This window comes from Schistocerca piceifrons, chromosome 2, assembly GCF_021461385.2.
Source record: "Schistocerca piceifrons isolate TAMUIC-IGC-003096 chromosome 2, iqSchPice1.1, whole genome shotgun sequence".
Classification (NCBI taxonomy): Eukaryota; Metazoa; Arthropoda; class Insecta; order Orthoptera; family Acrididae; genus Schistocerca; species Schistocerca piceifrons.
The window spans coordinates 1,100,816,696-1,100,835,049 of record NC_060139.1 but is presented as its reverse complement, the minus strand read 5'-3'; the positions used below and the strand labels follow the sequence as shown (position 1 = coordinate 1,100,835,049).

At 44.7% G+C, this 18,354-nt stretch overlaps 1 protein-coding gene across 1 annotated transcript in view; it reads right to left on the bottom strand.

The window, feature by feature from the left end:
- Positions 1 to 18,354, bottom strand: part of LOC124776161 (trichohyalin-like) — a 191,909-nt gene that overhangs the window by 26,176 nt on the left and 147,379 nt on the right. The window contains exon 4 of the mRNA XM_047251000.1: positions 1,786 to 1,844. Within this exon, the coding sequence (XP_047106956.1) occupies positions 1,786 to 1,844 (59 nt within the window). The remainder of the gene's footprint in view (positions 1 to 1,785; positions 1,845 to 18,354) is intronic.

Sequence of the window (18,354 nt, the reverse complement as noted above, 5' to 3'; positions counted from 1 at the left end):
ACACAAGCGCAGAAGGAACATCCTGCTTATCGTAGCTACATTACACGACCTCGTTCAAACTAAGTGTGGTATAGATAATCGAGTCTTTGTCGCTTTGAAGTCATTTATGAATGACATCAACTCACTACGTCCAGATCAAAGGTAGGACACACACACGACCCTTACAGTGTGTATTTAAAATTAACTTGATTTCCACCCTTATGCGATTGGCGCGAAATCTTAACAAACATAAACTTTCGTTTACGTCGCCCAAGTCCTTCTCGGTGCTGCGATTTTTTTCGTTCAGTGTGTATTATTTGTTACTATTGATCCTATATCACCTCGTAAATTGTTAATGTTTTATGATAGCTGATGATGGTCTGTGTACCGATAGTGGTGGTATAACAAAGAAATTTCTGTCACCAGCTCTTTGCGGTGAATCGTGACATTTCTCAATGTACGTAACGGAACGGTTGTTCAAACAGAGCATCAAGAGGTGGTGGTGAAATTATTTCAGTCACAACAGAATAACTCTTAACACATGGAACAAAGATAGTGAAATTTAGATAAAATTGTAAAATTTAACTTCCGTTTAAAAGATATTGGTAGAGAATACGGCTCGTCGAGAAGTTAATGTACAACGCGGGGCAGGTCAGAGCCGTCGTATTTAAGCGGGCACCTACTTTTTAGAAAGTAAACAGCTGGTTACAGTTCCATTTTGTCTTTCACATTTCTCTGGAGAAAAAGAGCCGGTTGTCTCAGGAATATTTCTGGGCGATTCATCAATCATCCTAAGACTGCGTGCTGACTGAAGGTTCCTTCGCGGATAACACGGAAAAGCGCTCTCGATCAATCAGTTGTCTTTCTTGTTCTGCATTTTCCTTTCCTGCCAGATTCTGTCGAGGAGACCTCCGGCAAAAGTTTCCTCTCCTTTCTGCTTTAAAGTTACGTTGTACAAGACCAGACCGACGTTCTATTTGAGTCGTATGAGGTTAATCCTAAGAATGAAAATTGTCATCCCTGATGTAGAGATCAACTAATAGTTAGCGGGTGCAGTGAATGGCGAAATTTAGTGGTGTGCAGTTTATTTAAAAAGATGGATTATGCCCAGGTACTGGTTTTCCGCGATTAATTGAAATAAATATTACAGAGGAAATGGGAATGTTTTCTCTACATGCATACATCGCTCTGCAAGTAGCTGTACAGACGGTAATGGATGATGTTTCGTACTAGTTGTAGCGAATTTCTGTGGCGTTGCGTTGGTGTTCTGAACGAGGGAGAAACTGTCCATATATGCTTCTGTGTGTGTCCTAATGTTATTCGTATGGGCTCTAGCGAACCATGACAGTGGGACAAGAGCTGTCAATGGTCTGAATTTACTCAACAGGGTTTCGCGAAAACTACATCGCCTTTCTTCGAAAAATGTCCGTTTGAATTGCCGGAGAATGCCGGTTATACTTTGGTACGGCCTATATGATTGTCTCTGAACGACCAGGAATGGAGAGAGCCACCATCGGCATATATCACCATTTCTGAGTGCATGTAGGAATGAAGGCCCAGCTCTTCTCGTGTATCGAGGATCTGCTGTACTATATTATAGAAACATGAGCGTCCTCTGAAATTTCGTTGACTTCTTATGTACATTACCATGAATTAACTGCGCGACTTTAAGTCCAAAATGCTGATACTGGTAGGACAGTTTTCTCGGAAGTGTGAAAGTGTTATCTGCGAGTACATGAAGCAGCCTGCAGCTCTCTCGGCAGACGCTGCGAGGAACCTGACAGGCGGTCAGTGGGCGTCACTCACCGGCCAGCAGCAGGCTGAGCAGCGCCAGCGAGGCCGCCGCCCCGCCCGCAGTCCGCCACCTGCAACACGAGGAGAGAGCCGCGTTACGGAGGCGGGCAGCTTTGTAGACTTAGGTTACATTTGGCGAGCATTTGTCGTATCCGAAGCTTGGAACATACATACAGGGTGCGTCCACCATGCGACAGTTACATGTCGTTGGACGAACGATAGCAGCTACAGAGCCAGCGCAAACTTATCTTTTTGTGATTTTTGTCATTATTTGTAGGCTTCGTAAATGACTCATTCACCCAGTTTTCGATGCATGAAAAGCTACAAATTATAGCGAGTGACACCATTAATAGTAACTGTTGTGTGGCTCATAGCGGAATGCAGATCTTTCAAGTGGACGTGATTTCGGCGAACTGTGTGTCCCTAGTCTACTGCAGATATCCAGCCGTAAAAAGAGGGCTACAGATTAACGTGGAAGCCGAACCGAGTGCTCCTGGAGACTCTTCACGTCGTTGAGAAGTGAATGCCAGATTACAGTGAGGCCGAAATTTTGCGTACTCCATCCAGGACACGATCTCGCAACCTCTCAGTTTCCATGCGTGCGCCTTACCGCCGGAATATGAACAAATAAAAGATACATTCAATGACACACACACACACACACACACACATTTCAAGCATAAAATATTGCCATTCGTTATACATATATTTATTAAATCATAATGCGTTCAACCGCGAAAAAGTTACATGTTTGTGTAGTGACTCGTCGTTCTTTGTAAGTAGTGTCTTAATGCCGGTGAGTAGCTGCCGCCAACGCACTGGGGAGCCGACAGTCGCAACTGCCCACGGTTACAGCGGAGGCGGAAGATGGTAACCCAGACACTTTGAGGGAGCACCTCACAAAATAAATTAACAAACGCTACTAGACTAGTAACCAAAGTGTACGAGGCAAATTATAGGGGGAATGATGAACAATAGCGGTAAGTGACCTCCAAGATTTATGCGCTAATCACGTACCACGTCGCTCCTGAGACTGATAAGACAAGCGTTCTGAGGTTTAGTTATTCGATTCGAATTTGAGTTTCCTTTTCTCTTCTTTTGTTTGGAATCTAAGGGGAAAACCTTTCCATACGGACGTCGTTTTCGCTGTTGCGGACCTTCCACACAGGTCATATTTCACGGAGATTTGTTGCGCCGGTAAAATGCCCCAACGCAGCTGTAATACACAATTTGAGCGAATGAGCCTGCCATATTTCTCCGGGCAAAGGTAGCTATCGTGGTTGCCAACATGGGAGAACGTTTCGCGTCGGTGAGCCCAGACTACCGTGCCCTTGCTGAAAACGTTGCCCTTCCGCCTTCGCTTTTGCTCAGCCCCTCGACCATCACCCCCTCTGCGTCGTCTTCCTCCCTACCCTATTGTTTGAAGCGGCTCGCCGAGTCAACAGTTTGTAGCCACCTGCACTGGCGCAAAACGACTCTGCTGCAGTAGCAGATCCATTCAGATGTTTCGAATGTCGGATCCACCCAACTCACTGATCATAGGCGCTCTGTTTATCAACGTCTTTGTTATATGGTAATACTGTTTACTGGAGGTATGGATAACTTGACAAATCAGGGAAGTGAATACCATTTAAAACCTGAATTATGGGATGTGCAATGTAGTTTTAAATAGACCATAGCCAGAAAATCATTTCTCATTTTAGATCGGAAATTTCTGTGTCGAAAACGTTCAGAGTGTTGTCCTTCACAACCCTTTAAATTTTCGAAAACTCAATCAGTGACTCTCCGTGAATGTAAGGCCTACAGGGCTATTCGCACAGGCAAATACTTGTGGGTTTTCAGAAGACGATTTTTCGTAAACTGCAGGACATACAGGAAAATGAGACGTATCAGTGATCGGAGTATCTGTCCAAGTTTAGAACCGTATAACGCAAAAAAGGGGGGGGGGAGGGGGGGGATAGTTACTGAGCGTACCATTAAGGTACAGTTACCCACTCTGTCTGTACAGTAGCGTCGAACTAGTTCGCGATTGAAAATCGGCAACGTAATTTTTGCGCAAATGTCTTCTGATATCCTGTGGATAATTATGAATAATCCTGTATAGATGACGTTGTGGACAGCTGCAGTTGTTCTGCTGAAGGTGTGTCCGGGGAAGCTCCAACAGAAGAAAATAGTTTGGTAAAGGAAATATTACCTGCAGGGGACCATTTCTTGTGGTGAAGACTGTACAGTGACTCTTAACCTAAAGAAATGTAAAGTAATGTTCTTCAGTACCCAAAAACTATTAACATTGTTTAATTACAATGTCGTCAGCCTTTTTCAAATCAGTAAGAACTATCAAATACTCACCGCGCAGGATTAGTCGAGCGGTCTAAGGCGCTGCAGTCATGGACTGTGCGGCTGGTCCCAGCGGAGGTTCGAGTCCTCCCTCGGGCATGGTGTGTTTGTCCTTAGGATAATTTAAGTTAAGTAGTGTGTAAGATTAGGGACAGATGACCTTAGCAGTTAAGTCCCGTAAGATTTCACACACCGTTAAGCACCTCATTGTGGGACACTTGCCAGGCTGGGAAATGCCAGAGATTCAGAGGAACATGTTTTTGCCGGCACAAGAGTCCAATGCAACTAGCACTGGTGTAAGACGGCGGTAGTAAGCAAATACAGAAAGATGTCATGTTAAAGTTCCGTGAGTGTACAGTGCAATACAAATCAAGAAGCATATAACTTTCTCCCACATAGGTCACACATAATGATCTCGTTACGGGAAAACAACAAATTTACTTAAAGAGAGCTACAGAACACAATTCTTTAGGCATCTTAAGCAGTTAGGTAGTGACAAGGTACGGTATGTACCATCCGTCAAAGACGTTGATGATGACGTCACCGAACGTTAACATCTCTACACCACTCCACTATGGTTCCACCCATTTCTCTCTCTCTCTCTCTCTGTGTGTGTGTGTGTGTGTGTGTGTGAGAGAGAGAGAGAGAGAGAGAGAGAGAGAGAGAGAGGCATATGTAACAAGAAATAATAAATCTGTTAAAAATATTTTCAATAGTGTAATGAATTGAGAAGTCTTTGATCTCTTCCATTAACCGCCAGTGCAGAATAGTAGGTAGTTATATTGTCCCACATTGGGAGCCACTAATTAAGTGACATCAATAATTAATTCCATCTTTCATACGGAACGCAAGAACGCTCGGGATGAATTTGCAAGGCAAGGAAATCATTTAGTGTACAACGACTGACAATGACGAGACCCTTTACTGTGGCTGCTTGTCACTGAGAGATCGTATCGTACAACGTCAGCTCGTGGTGGATGGGGGGAGGGGCAGGCACAAACGAGAGGAACGTCGATCGATAGCCCAGAATTATGCAGAGACGGAATCTGTCCCACTGCTGGCGTGGTTTACAGCCAAGTGAGGCAATTTCGATTGAAAGTCTAATCATTACAGCAGTCGATGCTGCATTTATGGATTAGAATGAGATGTAGCTCTGCTAATACGGAGTCTTGTCTCTCTGAGGTGCGGCCGGAAAACGGTGTACTGCGGGACAAAGTCGCTTCAAATTTGTATAAATAGATATACGATGGTAACAACATTGCAAAAAACACCGGACATTGTAGTATTGCAATATTGTCATAGACTGTTTTACGTTCCAGGTAATGAGCTTTAAATAATAAAGCAAAATGTACCATTAGCACATAGGCCTAGCGATAGCGTGGGTGATGACGTAAAATTAAGGTTCTCTGGTTGTGGATGTTGTTATATGCCTGCAGGATTATAATAGTTTAAACTGCAAAGATTTAAACACATAAAACTAAACATTGCCTCTTCAACCGCAATCCTGAGAGTAATAAATTTTTTGTAGAAAAGACCCGAAATTTTTTTTTAAATTACCTGTATTATGACTTTATTTTTGGCTACAATAACTGTACATGAACTAATGTGAATATATGTAGAATGATATTGGAGACAATCAACACATGTCTACAAAATTAACATACGAGGAGAAACGTAAATCAAAAGTAACTAAATTTTCTCATACTGAGAACTAGGAGGGGTGATCTATGTTTTACTTCCGAAAAAACATTTAGTAACCGCCTGGATCCAAGTCCGTCGCATACTTCGGCTAATGTGGGTGCACGATATATGTAACATATCACGTAAAGAGGTACACAAATGTGCATTTTACTATATATCGTGCGTTTTACAGTTATCCATGTTTGCGAACATGCCCATGTGCACAAGTTTTTTTAACTGTAAAAAAGTTTGTTTTCGACAAATCTATGTATAATGTGCTGCACCTTTTCCACCATACACCATAATGACAAAATTGCATGAGGTACTAACTCACAGTGGAACACGTTTTATAACAACAATTTTTTAAAACTAGAAGTTAAGAGCTAGAATTGTCGAAACGGGTTTCGACGATCAAGAATAATTTATCCAATCTTCACGATTGAAACTTTTTTTCCATGAACAAAATTTTACAAAATAGGTGTTTTCCGTCTGTATTGTGCAAAAGCGAAACTTAAGTTGTAAATAAGGAACAGAGAAACTGTCTTCAAAGTACACAATGAAAATTTCAAACGCTAAGGGAAATGTAAAGGGACATACTAAGAAATGAGAACATTAAAGATAGACTTCAGATAGGCAGTACATAAAAAATATAAGAAAATGTACTTGGAAATTTCATCTCCGTTGGGAAAAGATGGCGGCAGATCAAAGAAAAGATGGAGACAAGTACAGGCAACAGCCTAATAAGGAAACTGAAGAACAGCCAGAGAAACGGATTTATTTGATTTATTTGGGCTGAACCGATCTTTCAATAAGAAAAACTTGCAGAGTCGTGAAAAAATACGTTAAAACTCCGGATAATATGAATTATCTTGTTGCAGTGACAAAAATTATTGACTGATATCACGGCAAGAAGGTGCTGAAAAAATTAATTTCGTATACAGATAAATAGAGCGATAGGATTTATTATATGCCAGCATTTTTTAAAAGTATTTCACTCAAATATGTTTGAACATTGCGTAAGAAATATGTAACTAAAGACAGTACGATATTTGAATATTTAGAAAGAATGTGTTTTGATGTGAAAAAGAAAAATGCTTAGTAGAAGCTATTTGTTGTGTTCATTAATAAAGTATTAAATAATGTGAATATAATGTAATGTATGTAAAAGTATTTCACAATGGAAAACGTGATTTCGTCAGAGTTCGCAGGGAAGGTAGTGAGGCGCTTAAGGCACCGGGATTTTAATAACAAAAACCGCATTAAGTTCAGCTCTTGTCCTTCCTGAATTCCGCAATTCTCTAATGAATTGCAGGCGAATGTCGGATTGTTGTTTTGCACAGGACTTGGCCCTTCCTACCACTATCCTCCACCATCTTGATGTATGCTCCAACAAACCCGAAGTGTGAATGATGACTTGATTTCATTAGGAGTGTGTACTCGGTTGGGTAACAGGTACCATTCAAATTTGATGTTTTTATTAAATTTCGAAAAGCTGTCAGTTGAGTTTCAAAACAACGTCTACTAAATAAAATACCTTGAGTGGAATATATCCACAGATCTAAAACTAGATTAAGGCCTCTTTGACAAATCGAAAGTTGCAAGTTTTCCTAAATTTAGAATCATTTACACTAAGAAGTAGTTTTATGTGTGCTTCCGGAAAAGTCATTGCTGTACATTTGACATGTTAATGAACTAAAGAATAGTACTCACACATTGTAGTTATATTTTAAAATCTTCGCACATAAATTCTGGTAATATCAAATCAAAATTATCCAGACATCAACCTGATGTAAAAACAAACAAACCCTTAATTAGGTTGTGTCCTTAATGGTTAATAATTCGCATCGCGATTCATATCTGTCAATAATAATGTTTGGGCGTATGAAAGGAAACAATCGCACAGGCACGGTTGTAGATGAAGCAAATGAACAATTCTGATTTACAGGTAAATTATAGTTTTCCTACGGAAGAGATTGCTCACAAATAAATTTTACGGCCTATACTTGACGTGAATGAGTTCAGGATGAGATTGCACGAATAGGCGATGACGATCGTACGGAAACACGTTCGTTTGGTCGCAGAGCGGTCGTGGTCTAGGCAGAGAGATACCTTGCTAATATTAAAGATAAAAAGTGATCGAAAGAAATTGTAGTTATTGAGTGCGAAAATTTGAATGTAGCTTTATGTATGTTATGACGATAACATTGTAATGATCCTTAGATAAAAAGCTATTTTTTCCTGATTTTGTGGCTAAATAAGTGTTGTCATTAATGGGTTACACATTATAGCCAAGATGAAGACTCACACTACAGCAGAGCCTTTGTGAGGAGGTGTCCACACCAGGCGCGGGGACGCTCCTGGACGATGAACATGGTGGTAAAATGTCACAAGAGGTTTTCCCATTGTGGTCGGTAAACAGTTTTTTCTGGATACGAGTCTTGAAACAGGATATTTGGAGAAGAGATACCCTTTCTTTTTCGCTGGCTTCTAAGAGAGGGCACACGTTACCGCGATCGTAGTCTGCCAGCCAGGCCACGTGGACCTGAGACGTAGGCGCCATGTTGGCAGAGTTTTTACTGACAGTCGAAGCCTCCGAAGAACAGGGTAAACACTACAACCATGGGCCATCATTTCGTTCGTTTTGTTATTAGTGTCTCGCGATAGTAGTTTGGCGAATTTAACGATGTTAGCGTGGATACGCGATCGAAACCGTGCGTCGAGATCTACGCGCTGCCTCTCAGGTAAAGCCAGAATGATCTACTGACGTTGTATCGTCACTCCTCCCCCCCCCCCCTCTCTCTCTCTCTCTCTCTCTCGCCCCCTCTCTCTCTCTCTCTCTCTCGCTCGTTCGTCTCATTATTTGATGCGTTTTATTCCACTGAACTTCTGTTTTTTATTGAAATATTCGAGCAATGCCTTTCAGATTTCGATGACTGAAACAGCCTTTGCAATATTTCTGTGCTATTAACACTATCAACTTGTTGTGCTCTGTTTGTATGCATGTCTCAGGAACGTAATATCTGTTTGATCTGACTATAAATACGACACTCATCAGACTAGTGTTCGCCTCTGACCCCTCTTCCCCTGCCCCCCCCCCTCCCCAATCCTAGCTTCAATCATATGTCAATGACAAGAAACACTATCATAATTTCACCCTGCCAGCAGCGAAAGAAATCGGAAGTTTTGCTACCACCCCCTGGACAGGAAGTATTCAGGGAAGTTTAAAACGCCACCAACTTTTCCTATCATCTGAGACAGACCGACCCTCGAACTGCGGCTACTTGATTAGTTAAGAGAGTTTAGCAAAGGTTAGTTCAGCTTTTAAATTTTTGATGTAATCTGCAATACCTTCGACTGTACCACGATTACTACTGTGTTAGAACTCTTCCGCACTATTTTGATTAAGTATAATTCACTGACGAGAATCATAATATTCCGACTGCAACTAACAATTTGATACTTTCGCCTCATTAACTATAATGCTTTTATAACAAGATTTCGCTACACTGTCAGAAATACTTGCCACATTAATGCTCAGCCTGAAGTACACCACCTCTTTCACAGATTCTGGATACCACAAGACATTTCAAACCCAACTAACTAGGTCCTGGAGCTGTCTAGCTCTCCTCTTATGCCTGAATCAGATAAGCAAGGGAACACACACTCGCATTCACTCTTACAAAATAATAAATAGAAATATGTACCTACGTTGATACATTCATACATGTGTCGAAGTTCTGTTGCATGTTAATGACTGATGGTTAACTTTTTGTTATTGCGAATGGATACTTTAACAAATAATTCAGTTGTGTTTGGTATAACTGCTATGCGGAAGTTGAGTGAACAGAAATACTTTTCCGATACGTACTAGCAGTCAATTTTGCGTAAGATATACAGATCAAACGTTACAACAAAACGACTAATGAAAATTTCAGTTGTATTGGAATGTGTGAAGTTTAACAATAATCTGATAACGCTGCATTCAAATGGCGTTGAATACACTGATAGACTAAACGCCTTTACACTGTGCTTTTAATTTAGTACACTTTAACTCAGTAGCTTGCCGGCAGCCTGTTCTCACGCGGCGTAGCAACAAAAATGGCGGCTCGATAGTAATCTCTGATCTCCTGATTCTGATCTCGTTGTGATGTTCTGTGGAGAGGGAAACCCTTTGCTTCCATGTGATGCTGTTGCTTGAAGGCCTCTGGACCACAGCAAAATGGCGGCGTCGATCACGTCAAATTAAACAATTAATTACAAAGATAATATTTCTGCTCCTGTACTGTAAATAAACTTTAAACCGTTTCCAAATAGGATGCTGGATAGAATATGTCAGCGTAATATACTTAGCGAACACTAAATTTAGCCGAGCGGGTTACCTGTGCGGTATAAGGCGCCTTGTCACAGTCAGTGGGGCTCCCCCCGTCAGAGGTTCGAGTCCTCCGTCGGGCATTGCTGTGTGTGCTGTCCATAGTGTAAGTTATTTTAAGTTAGATTAAGTAGTGTGTAGGCTTAGGGACCGATGACCTCAGCAGTTTGGTCCCATAATACCTTACCACAATTTTTCAACTTTTCCATTACATTTAGTCCAAATTAACATTTCTAGAGGAAGACATTAACAACAATCTGCGTTTTTGCACACATCTTCCTTATACCTTTCTAAACAACATAGGGAAAGTTCCCACCGATAGGGCTGGAGCTTCGTCCGCCATAATGAAAATGGCGGCAAAAATCGCCTTTCCACATTTTTATAGAACACTGTTGTATTTATGAGCAAAATACTCCAGTACAAAAGTAAAGAACACAAGATTATGTACAAAAACGTCCTATGTACCTTTTTCATATAGTTAACAGTACAGCTCCAAAAACAATTTTCATAAAACTGTTCTGACCTTATAACGGACTGAATACGCCAGTGTAAATGCTGTAGAAAGAGCATGGAATAACCGGTAATAAAGCTTTCATAAACATTTATTGATGATATTTGAATTGTTCATATATACTGAAGAGTCAAAGAAACTGAATGCACCTAACTAATACCGTGTAGGGCGCCCGCGAGCACGCAGAAGTGCCGCAACACGACGTGGCGTGCACTCGACTACTGAAGTGGTACTGGGGGGAACCGACACCACGAATCCTGCAGTTCTGTACATAAATCCGTGAGAGTACGAGGGGGCGGAGATCTATTCTGAACAACACGTTGCAAGGCATCCTAGATATGCTCAATAATGTTCATGTCTGGTGGCCTGCGGAAGTGTTTAAACTCAGAAGACTGTTCCTGAAGCCACTGTGTAGCAATTCTGGACTTGTGGTGTGTCGCATTGTCCGTCGGAATGCAGAATGGTCATGAATGGATGCAGGTGGTCAGACAGGAAACTTAAGATCATGTCACCTGTCATAATCGTATCTAGACGTATCAGGGGTCCCATATCACTCCAACTGCACACTCCCCACACCGTTAGTCAGCCTCCACCACCTTGTAAAGTCACGTTCTGACGTGCAGGGTCCATGAATTCATGACACTGTCTCCATACCCGTACAAGTCCATCCGCTCGATACAATTCGAAACGGGACTCGTCCCACCAGGCAACATCTTTCCAGTCATCAACAGCACAATGTCGCTGTTGACGGGTCCAGAAGAGGCGTAAAGCTTCGTGTCGTGCAGTCATCAATTTGACAGCTACCAACCACTAACTTGATGGCACGTTTAAATGATTGTTTCTTGTTATTACAGGTGGTGAGTAAAAACGTCCATCATCAGATGGGAGCATTCTGTTTCTCGGACGAATTACTGGTCATCAATTGTAAGTTGTTGAGTGCGAAGGTGCCGTTCAAGAAAGAATAATTTTTTGGTGATAAAGACTGGAAACGAATATTTAGGTAGCAACTAAACTCAGTGTTAAACAACGAAGTAAACATACAGCCATCGTAAAACTAGACTCTTTCGAAACAGGCTTTGGAAGGCCCAACGCTACCGACCGGCCGCCGTGTCATCCTGAGCGCACAGGCGTCACTGGATGCCGATATGCAGGGGCGTGTGGTCAGCACACCGCTCTCCCGGCCGTGTGTCAGTTTACGAGACCGGAGCCACTATGGCTCAATCAAGTAGCTCCCCAGTCTGCCTCACAAGATAGCCAAGTGTAAGTAAGGTTAAATTTTCCTGTTTCTTCTCGAAAATGTTCCGCATTTACGCAGCATAAAATTTGATATGGTGGTCGAATTTCATTGTAACATGTGCTATCTGTTCTACCAGCACACTCACATAATGCTTTATCCATTAATATGGACTGGGATACAGTTTTGTAGATGGGAACTAAACATCTCAATCCCTCAGGTCTCGACGTTTTTCAACATAAATTGATGGCAGAAAGGTATGTAAAAATGCAAAAATATACGTTTACTTGAAGTGTCAGATAAAAGCTGACAGATTTAACTATAGACAATAGCGCAAACAATACAACTGAGCAGCACAAACCAATACAAAAAATTTATTTAGGAGGTATTAACCTAGCACGCCCAGTATATCTGGAAGAAGTTAATTGAAAATATATTAATTTATATGTAGTTGTAAAGAGAGTGCTTTTAATGTTTGTGATATATAAGTAAAATTATGAAATGCGTAAGGATTGATTTCTTTGTTATTTCACTGTGATCTACTTTAAATGTCACTTCGCAATATTTGCCTTTCTACTACGTATATTTTGGGGCAGGAATCATGTTTTCAGACGTAAAGTATAATCTTGACCACTTGTGGGAAGAGACTGAGGTGCCAGGGTGATCTATGACTTGTTGCAGGTTATTTTTTGCGTAAAAGCAAATTTTTTATGCAGACATAAGAAAAGCTTCATAGGAATGTTCTTGTCGTAACAGATTCCTTTGGTAATGTGGTGACTTCAGTTTTCTGCTACCTGTTTTTATTTTATATGAAAGTTAATCCGTGAGAGAAAGATTATGTCCGTTGTTTCAAGTGGGATTTTGTGCATCTGGTTTAACATTGATCTGAAATATACTGTTTTACGCCGATCTGAATGACAGGAAGTGTTTTTGACGCTCTCGTCAGTAGCTTTTGGCCTGCTGTACATACGTCAGAATGAGTAGAGTTCCGCGTCGTGGCCCCACACGGGCCAACAGGGCCCAACCGAAAGCCGTCTCGTCCTCTGCCAGTGACGTCACTGGACGTTGTTCTGTACACTGCTGTCGTGTTCGCTGGCAGTCTCTCGACACCGGGACCGCTGCTGACCAGTCGGACAGCTGGCCACCTCCTCAGTTGGCCTCGCGAGGCTGGCTGCTCCCCGTACCAGCTATCCTGTCCAGGAAAAATCCGTGGCAGCAGTGTAAGTCCTCCTCGTTGCAGTTAATCACGCTCACAACTCGGCTATAATATGTGAAAGTGGAGTGTGTGACTTTTGTTGACTATTGCACGCTTTTGTTACTGTTATAAACCGCCTTGAGGTACTCTACCGTATCTTCCTTCGCCGTCGGCGTTGTCGTGGTTACCGTGAGACACCGTTATACCAAGAGGAAAGGCGCGTCGATCTTAGAGCATGAGATATGATGACCTTAAGCCATAGACAACACACAACGGTCACGGTAGCACCTGATTCCAGAATAGCTGCAGTAGTTAAGATCTACGATCTATCCCCTGTTGACCAGGTCCCCAAAACTTAACTCGTAACGAGATCCCTTCAAAGCAAATTGTCATAACGATCGTCTATAAAGGCTTCGTACAACGAGAGTACATGTTATGGTTTATGGAATAATAACAGATACGACCAAACTGTCTTGTCTCTTCTGCTTTATTTAACATAACTTCGTTCACAGTTTCATTTCGCATTCACCACTCATTCACCGAAACCCTTTGATGAACAGTTTTGGTTGCATAACACCAACAGTCAATGATAATGATACAGCTTTTCTCCTTTTTATAAATTGAAGCCCGCTCTCCGTGATATAATAAAAAAAAAACCGGTCTCAATACCGCGTGCCTCGTGAGACGCGAATAGACTTATCCTGGAATTGACCGCCCTGTAGGTGTACTTGTAGCGACGCTGCAGCGCGCTAATTCAAGCTCGCCCGTGTGTGTGTGTGCTGTGCGCGTGTGTCAGTGCAGTGGTGTGCGGTCGCAATTACTTTACGCGACGTTGGTGTAGTTCCGCGCCCAGCCTCTAGAGGCGCTGTGTTTTCTATCTTTTATATACGTTCGGTTTATTGTTATTATTCCTTGTTTTTTTGAGTGAGTAGTAGTTCCTTGCCTCCTGACTTGTGTGGACGAGTACTGTTTCCTCTCCTAATTACGGAAGTTTTCCGAGGATTAAGGATACTCTGTATAGGCCGGAAGCAAATTTTATAGCTCCGATCTGTCCATGCATGCCGGGCGTCGCAAGATACGCGCTCGCAATAAAGTTATTGTTACTCAACTGAAGGTCTTCATTTTTCCGAATCACGTTAAGCAAAGGTCGGACAGCCACCAGTTTAGCTGTACCCGACAAGTGGTGACCCCGACGTGATCCAAGCAGAGACCGACGTGATTAAGAAGAAGCAGCCGTGAGCTACGTAAGTAACGAGCACATAATGACCGAACAGCAGGCCGTCTCCAGGATTGCAGTCCGTTTGCCGCCGTTCTGGCCCGACAACCCGGTACTCTGGTTCGCGCAGGCAGAGGCAAGTTTTAGCTGCGCTGGAATAACGGTCGAAGCAACTAAATTTGCGCTGATTGTGAGCCAACTCGACCAACGTTATGCAGCCGAGGTGCAGGACATAATCACAGCACCGCCCGAGGCTGGAGCTTATGCCAGGCTAAAATCAGAGATGATTCGACGGGTGGCCGCGTCACAAGAGGACCGGAGACGTCAGGTTCTGACTCAGGAAGAAATTGGCGACAGGAAGCCTTCTCAATACCTGCGACATCTACGCAGCAAAGTTGACACCGTTACTGTGCCAGACAGTCTGCTCAGAACACTGTGGAGCAGTAGGTTGCCGCCGCAAATAAAAGCCATAATCGCCTCACAAACGGACATGCCGCTGGATGACGTGGCGCAGCTAGCAGACGGGATTCAGGACGCGATCACACCGGCTCCGGTCAGCGCAGTCGCGGCGTTGGACAACAGTGCAAACAGTACCGCGTCTGTAGCACGAGCCGACCATGATTCTCTCGCTGCCAAGGTTGAGCTTTTGTGCGCCCAGGTCAGTGCGCTGCTGGCACGTGACGACGACAATAATAGAAGAAGCCGATACAGACGGCGGCGTTCGAGAAGCAGATCTTCCGGCGGTACTACCACTCCGCAAGGCGAGGTACCGTTGTGCTGGTACCACCGACGATTCGGCGATCAGGCAAGGAAGTGCACATCGCCATGCTCGCACCCAAACGCCACCGGCGGTCGACAATAGGCGCAACCGACTGCCAGTTATCCTCCAAGCGCCTGTTCGTTACCGATAGGAGTTCCGGCGTTAAGTTTTTAATAGACACGGGGTCGGATCTGAGTATCATACCACGAACAGCCATACATCGTTGCCGGCCGCCAACTGCCTTCCGTCTGACGGCTGCCAACAATTCTTCCATCGCAACATATGGCACACAGAGGATGGAGCTTAATCTCGGCCTACGTCGCGCGTACGGGTGGAATTTTACAGTGGCTGACGTCACGGAGGCGATCGTCGGGGCTGATCTTCTCGCACACTACCACCTGCTGCCGGACGTCGCGAACGCACGCTTGGTAGACAGCGTCACTGGCTTAGCAGTCACGGGTTTCCGTCGCAACACCGCAACGCACAGTGCCAAGTTGGTCCATGCTACGGAGGGTGAGTACACTGAATTACTGCTTAACTATCCGAACTTGACCAGGCCGCCCGGCGCTCCCAGGTTCATACCACATGACACGGTGCATCACATTCAAACGACGGATGGTCCCCCAGTAGCATGCCGACCTAGGCGTCTCGCTCCGGACCGATTGAAGATAGCGAAGGCAGAATTTGACGCCATGATTCGCCAGGGCATAATGCGGCCATCTAAGAGCCCGTGGTCCTCCGCATTACATCTTGTTCCGAAGAAGGGTGGAGCTTGGCGCCCATGCGGTGACTACCGTGCGCTTAACGCGCGAACAGTGCCGGACAGATATCCCGTTCCGTTACTGAGGGATTATAATCACGCTTTACATGGTGCCACGGTGTTCACAGTTCTGGACTGCGCTAAAGCGTATACACAGATTCCGGTGGCCAATGACGACATTCCAAAGACTGCAATAATAACGCCTTTCGGTTTATTTGAAAGCAAATTTATGACTTTCGGTTTACGCAATGCCGCTCAGACCTGGCAAAGGTTTATAGACTCGGTTCTCCAGGGGCTGCCGTTCTGTTTCGCCTACCTGGACGATGTGTTAGTGTTCTCTGCTGACCACGATCGACACCGACAACATCTGCGAGAGATTTTCGAGCGGTTGGAGCGTTACGGTGTCGTCTTGAACGTGGACAAGTGTGTTTTTGGGCAGTCAGAGGTGACATTTCTTGGCCATAAGATTTCTGCTGAAGGCTCTCTTCCTCTGTCCGAGAAGGTGGACGCTATCTTGCAGCTACCCCGACCAACTACGATCAAAGAATTACGTCGTTTTTTGGGGATGCTCAATTTTTATCGACGACACCTTCCTCACGCTGCGGAGCTGCAGGAACCTTTGACGGCGGCATTATCGGGCCCTAAAGTAAATAGCAAGTCTCTGATACAGTGGACAGAGGACATGTGTTCTGCGTTCGAGGCAACAAAGAGGAGCATGGCCGACGCGGCGCTTCTCGCACACCCACGGCTCGACGCGCCATTAGCAATTGTCGTAGATGCGAGCCAGACGGCGATCGGTGCCGCGTTACAACAATGGTCCGACAACGCATGGCAGCCACTGGCGTATTATTCCCACAAGCTTTCGCCTGCACAGAGAAAATGGAGCACATATGACCGTGAGCTCCTGGCAGTATACCAGGCAGTGAAATATTTTCGCCCCCAAGTGGAAGCGCGAACTTTCACGATATATACAGACCACAAGCCACTCACGCTCGCCTTCCGTCGGAATAGTGTCAACTGCTCTCCCCGTCAATTTCATCACCTTGAGTTCGTGGCCCAGTTTACTACCGACATTAGACATATTTCTGGGATCGACAACATTGTTGCGGATTGCCTTTCACGGATCAGCAGTGTTTCCAGTACCATAGACTTTCCTGCACTGGCACAGGCACAGAGAGACGACGAAGAACTCCTTGCCTATGTCAAAGACACGGCTTCCGCATTGCAACTGAAACTCGTTGATGTTCCGGGGGAAGATACACAGCTATACTGCGACGTTTCTCGCGGCCGACCTCGTCCCTTTCTGACGCCGGCTTTTAGAAGACAAGCCTTTGATATAGTACATGGATTGTGCCATCCCGGGGTACGCCCGACATTCCGCCTAGTATCGCAACGTTTCGTGTGGCCAGGCATGCAAAAAGACTGCCGCGAGTGGGTCCAATCTTGTCTTCAGTGCCAACGCTGCAAGATTAACCGCCATGTACACGCACCGATCGGCGATTTTCCGGATACCACCGCCCGCTTTGCCCACGTTCATTTAGATGTAGTCGGACCACTTCCACCTTCGAACGGGCAAAGATATCTGTTTACAATGATCGACCGTTTTACACGTTGGCCGGAGGCAGTGCCGGTGGATAATATCACAGCAGACACATTAGCTTCCGCTTTTGCAATGACTTGGTTGGCAAGATTTGGATGCCCACTACATATTACCACTGACCGCGGACGGCAATTTGAATCAGACCTGTTCTCACGGCTGGCCAAGTTTTGTGGTTACACCCACCATAAGACCACAAGTTATCACCCAGCAAGCAACGGAATGATCGAACGCTGGCACCGTTGTTTGAAGGCCGCGCTGATGTGCCACGAAGAAACCTGGACAACCGCACTACCAGTGGTCTTGTTAGGCTTATGGACGACTTTCAAACCAGACGTGGGGTCGTCAGCGGCAGAACTGGTTTATGGAGAAACACTGCGCCTTCCTGGTGACTTTGTAGACGCTGATGCCACAGAGACAGTGTCTACTGGCCAGCCGGATTTCTTGCGACGATTGAGGGACCATGTATCAAAGATTCGCCCTCCGAAAGCCACACGTCATGGCAAGCCGCCCACTTTCGTGCACCAGGACCTGGAACAATGTCGTCACGTCATGCTCCGCACTGAGGGCGTTAAACCGCCTCTACAAGCTCCTTATTCTGGTCCATATGAAGTGCAACGGCGCGGTGCCCACACCATGGATATCCTAGTGAACGGCAAAACTACGAATGTCGCGTTGAATCGGGTTAAACCTGCGTATGTTTTTCCTGACACCCCACTAGCGGCACCTCGTCGCAGGCATTCACCTACCGCTGTTCCCGACACTGACGCCACATCTCCGGCGCCGGCTCTTCAACATCCGCCGCCCAACGCAGCACAACATCCACCTCCTGACGTTGTTCCTCCTCCTCCTCCGACGAGGACGACCCGTTCTGGACGTCGGGTGCACTTTCCGGCGCGGTATCTCGACGCCGACGCTCCGC